A 1,810-nucleotide genomic window follows, 5' to 3' on the forward strand; every position below is an offset into this window, starting at 1 on the left:
GCCCTGTACCCAGTGTGTGTGTGTGTGTGTGTGTGTGTGTGTGTGTGTGTGAGTGAACTTCCGATCATACACCACATTCAGTCCTAAATATTTAACACAGATTACCCAGAATGCATTTCTGCAGTTATAAAGAATGAATCTAATACACTGCACACCATCACCCCCCAACACACACACACACACACACATAAGCAAACAGATATACAGCAGCCGTGTTTATGTTAATCTTTATTCAGGTTTGTTTAACATACAGGAAGTCATTCAGTCGTTCACATAAACATTTAAGTGAAATGCAGACACACACACACACATACACACACACACAAAACAAAATTACAGAGAAGGGAAATTAAACAGTTGCTGCCTCATCTGAAACCCCACCATCTGAAGAAACGCTGCCGTTCAAGGCACATTAACTGGATGTGAAAACGATGTGTGTAACATTCAAGTGTTTGAACACACACACACAATATCATTCATTTGGCTATTTGGCTTTAAATATTTACATCTAACCTAAAAAATAAGAGGCGGAGCTACAACAGGAAGTTCTGCTACAACAGGAAGTCTGAAGACAGGGCTGATACTAAACCCTATACCCTTCTCCCTAACCCTAGATACTCCTGTTATCTTTATGCTAAAACGCTAACATAGCTACTGTCATGTGTGTAAACAGATTTTCTTTATATCAATATTATCTTTATATGAAATGTAAAGTCCACTCACTGAAATATTAACATGAACATTTATCACATTATTTACGTTAATTTGTAAAAATACATTGTGTGTTTCTGTCAATGGTCAAAAACAACACGCTGACATTTTAAAAACATTAGACCATCTCAACTCTGAGCACACACACACACACACACACACACACACACACACACACACACACACAGTGTGAACAGAGAGAAGTAAAAAAAAACAAAAAACAAAGACAAATTAAAAAAAGACTAAAAATCTGAGAGTACGGAAGTGGACCTCAGAGAAATACATTTCCCATCATTCATTTCACCTCAGTATAAACCGGCCAATCAGCACTCTGCTCTGAAATGTGGACCCTTGTCTTCATTGCACTAATGACTGTGAATGGAATGTGGACCTGATAGAGAAATTAGAGGGACATTTGAGGTTTGTGTAAAAATCACTCTATTTGAGGATGAGGCTGAGACAGAGCTGCAGGCTGATGAGGAAGATAATGATGATGTAATCTCTCTGTGTGAGAAAGAAGCTCTGATCCTCCACCCGACTCCGCAGAGCGCTCACACTCCTGTACACAATCAGCATTCAGTTACCATTACTCCACACTAATCAAAGTGTGTGTGTCTGTCTGTATGTGTCCGTGTGTCTGTCTGTGTCTGTCTGTGTGTGTGTGTGTGTGTTTCTGTCTGTGTGTGTGTCTGTCTGTGCGTGTGTGTCTGTCTGTGCGTGTGTGTCTGTGTGTGTGTCTGTCTGTGCGTGTGTGTCTGTGCGTGTGTGTCTGTCTGTGCGTTTGTGTCTGTGCGTGTGTCTGTCTGTGCGTGTTTGTCTGTCTGTCTGTGTGTGTCTGTGTGTGTGTCTGTCTGTGTCTGTCTGTGTGTGTGTGTGTTTCTGTCTGTGTGTATGTCCGTCTGTGTGTGTCTGTGTGTGTCTGTCTGTGCGTGTGTGTCTGTGTGTGTGTGTGTCTGTCTGTGCGTGTGTGTCTGTGCGTGTGTGTCTGTCTGTCTGTGTGTCTGTCTGTGTGTCTGTCTGTCTGTGTCTGTCTGTGCGTGTGTGTGTCTGTGTGTGTGTGTGTCTGTCTGTGTGTACCTGCAGATGTCATCCTGTGTGT

The 1,810-nt window shown here is 42.3% G+C and overlaps 1 protein-coding gene across 4 annotated transcripts in view; it reads right to left on the bottom strand.

Moving 5' to 3' along the window:
* Positions 1 to 210: 210 nt before the first annotated feature.
* LOC132841462 (oxysterol-binding protein-related protein 8-like) overlaps positions 211 to 1,810 on the bottom strand; it is a 5,019-nt gene continuing 3,419 nt past the window's right edge. For all 4 annotated transcript variants that reach the window (XM_060863779.1, XM_060863778.1, XM_060863777.1 and 1 more), the window contains exons 9-10: positions 1,789 to 1,810; positions 211 to 1,270 (exon numbers count right to left, since the gene is read on the bottom strand). The exon at positions 1,789 to 1,810 is cut by the window's right edge and continues 84 nt beyond it. In XM_060863779.1, the coding sequence (XP_060719762.1) occupies positions 1,150 to 1,270; positions 1,789 to 1,810 (143 nt within the window). In that variant the 3' untranslated portion in view covers positions 211 to 1,149. The remainder of the gene's footprint in view (positions 1,271 to 1,788) is intronic.

Source organism: Tachysurus vachellii, unplaced genomic scaffold (genome assembly GCF_030014155.1).
Source record: "Tachysurus vachellii isolate PV-2020 unplaced genomic scaffold, HZAU_Pvac_v1 HiC_scaffold_69, whole genome shotgun sequence".
Lineage (NCBI taxonomy): Eukaryota > Metazoa > Chordata > Actinopteri > Siluriformes > Bagridae > Tachysurus > Tachysurus vachellii.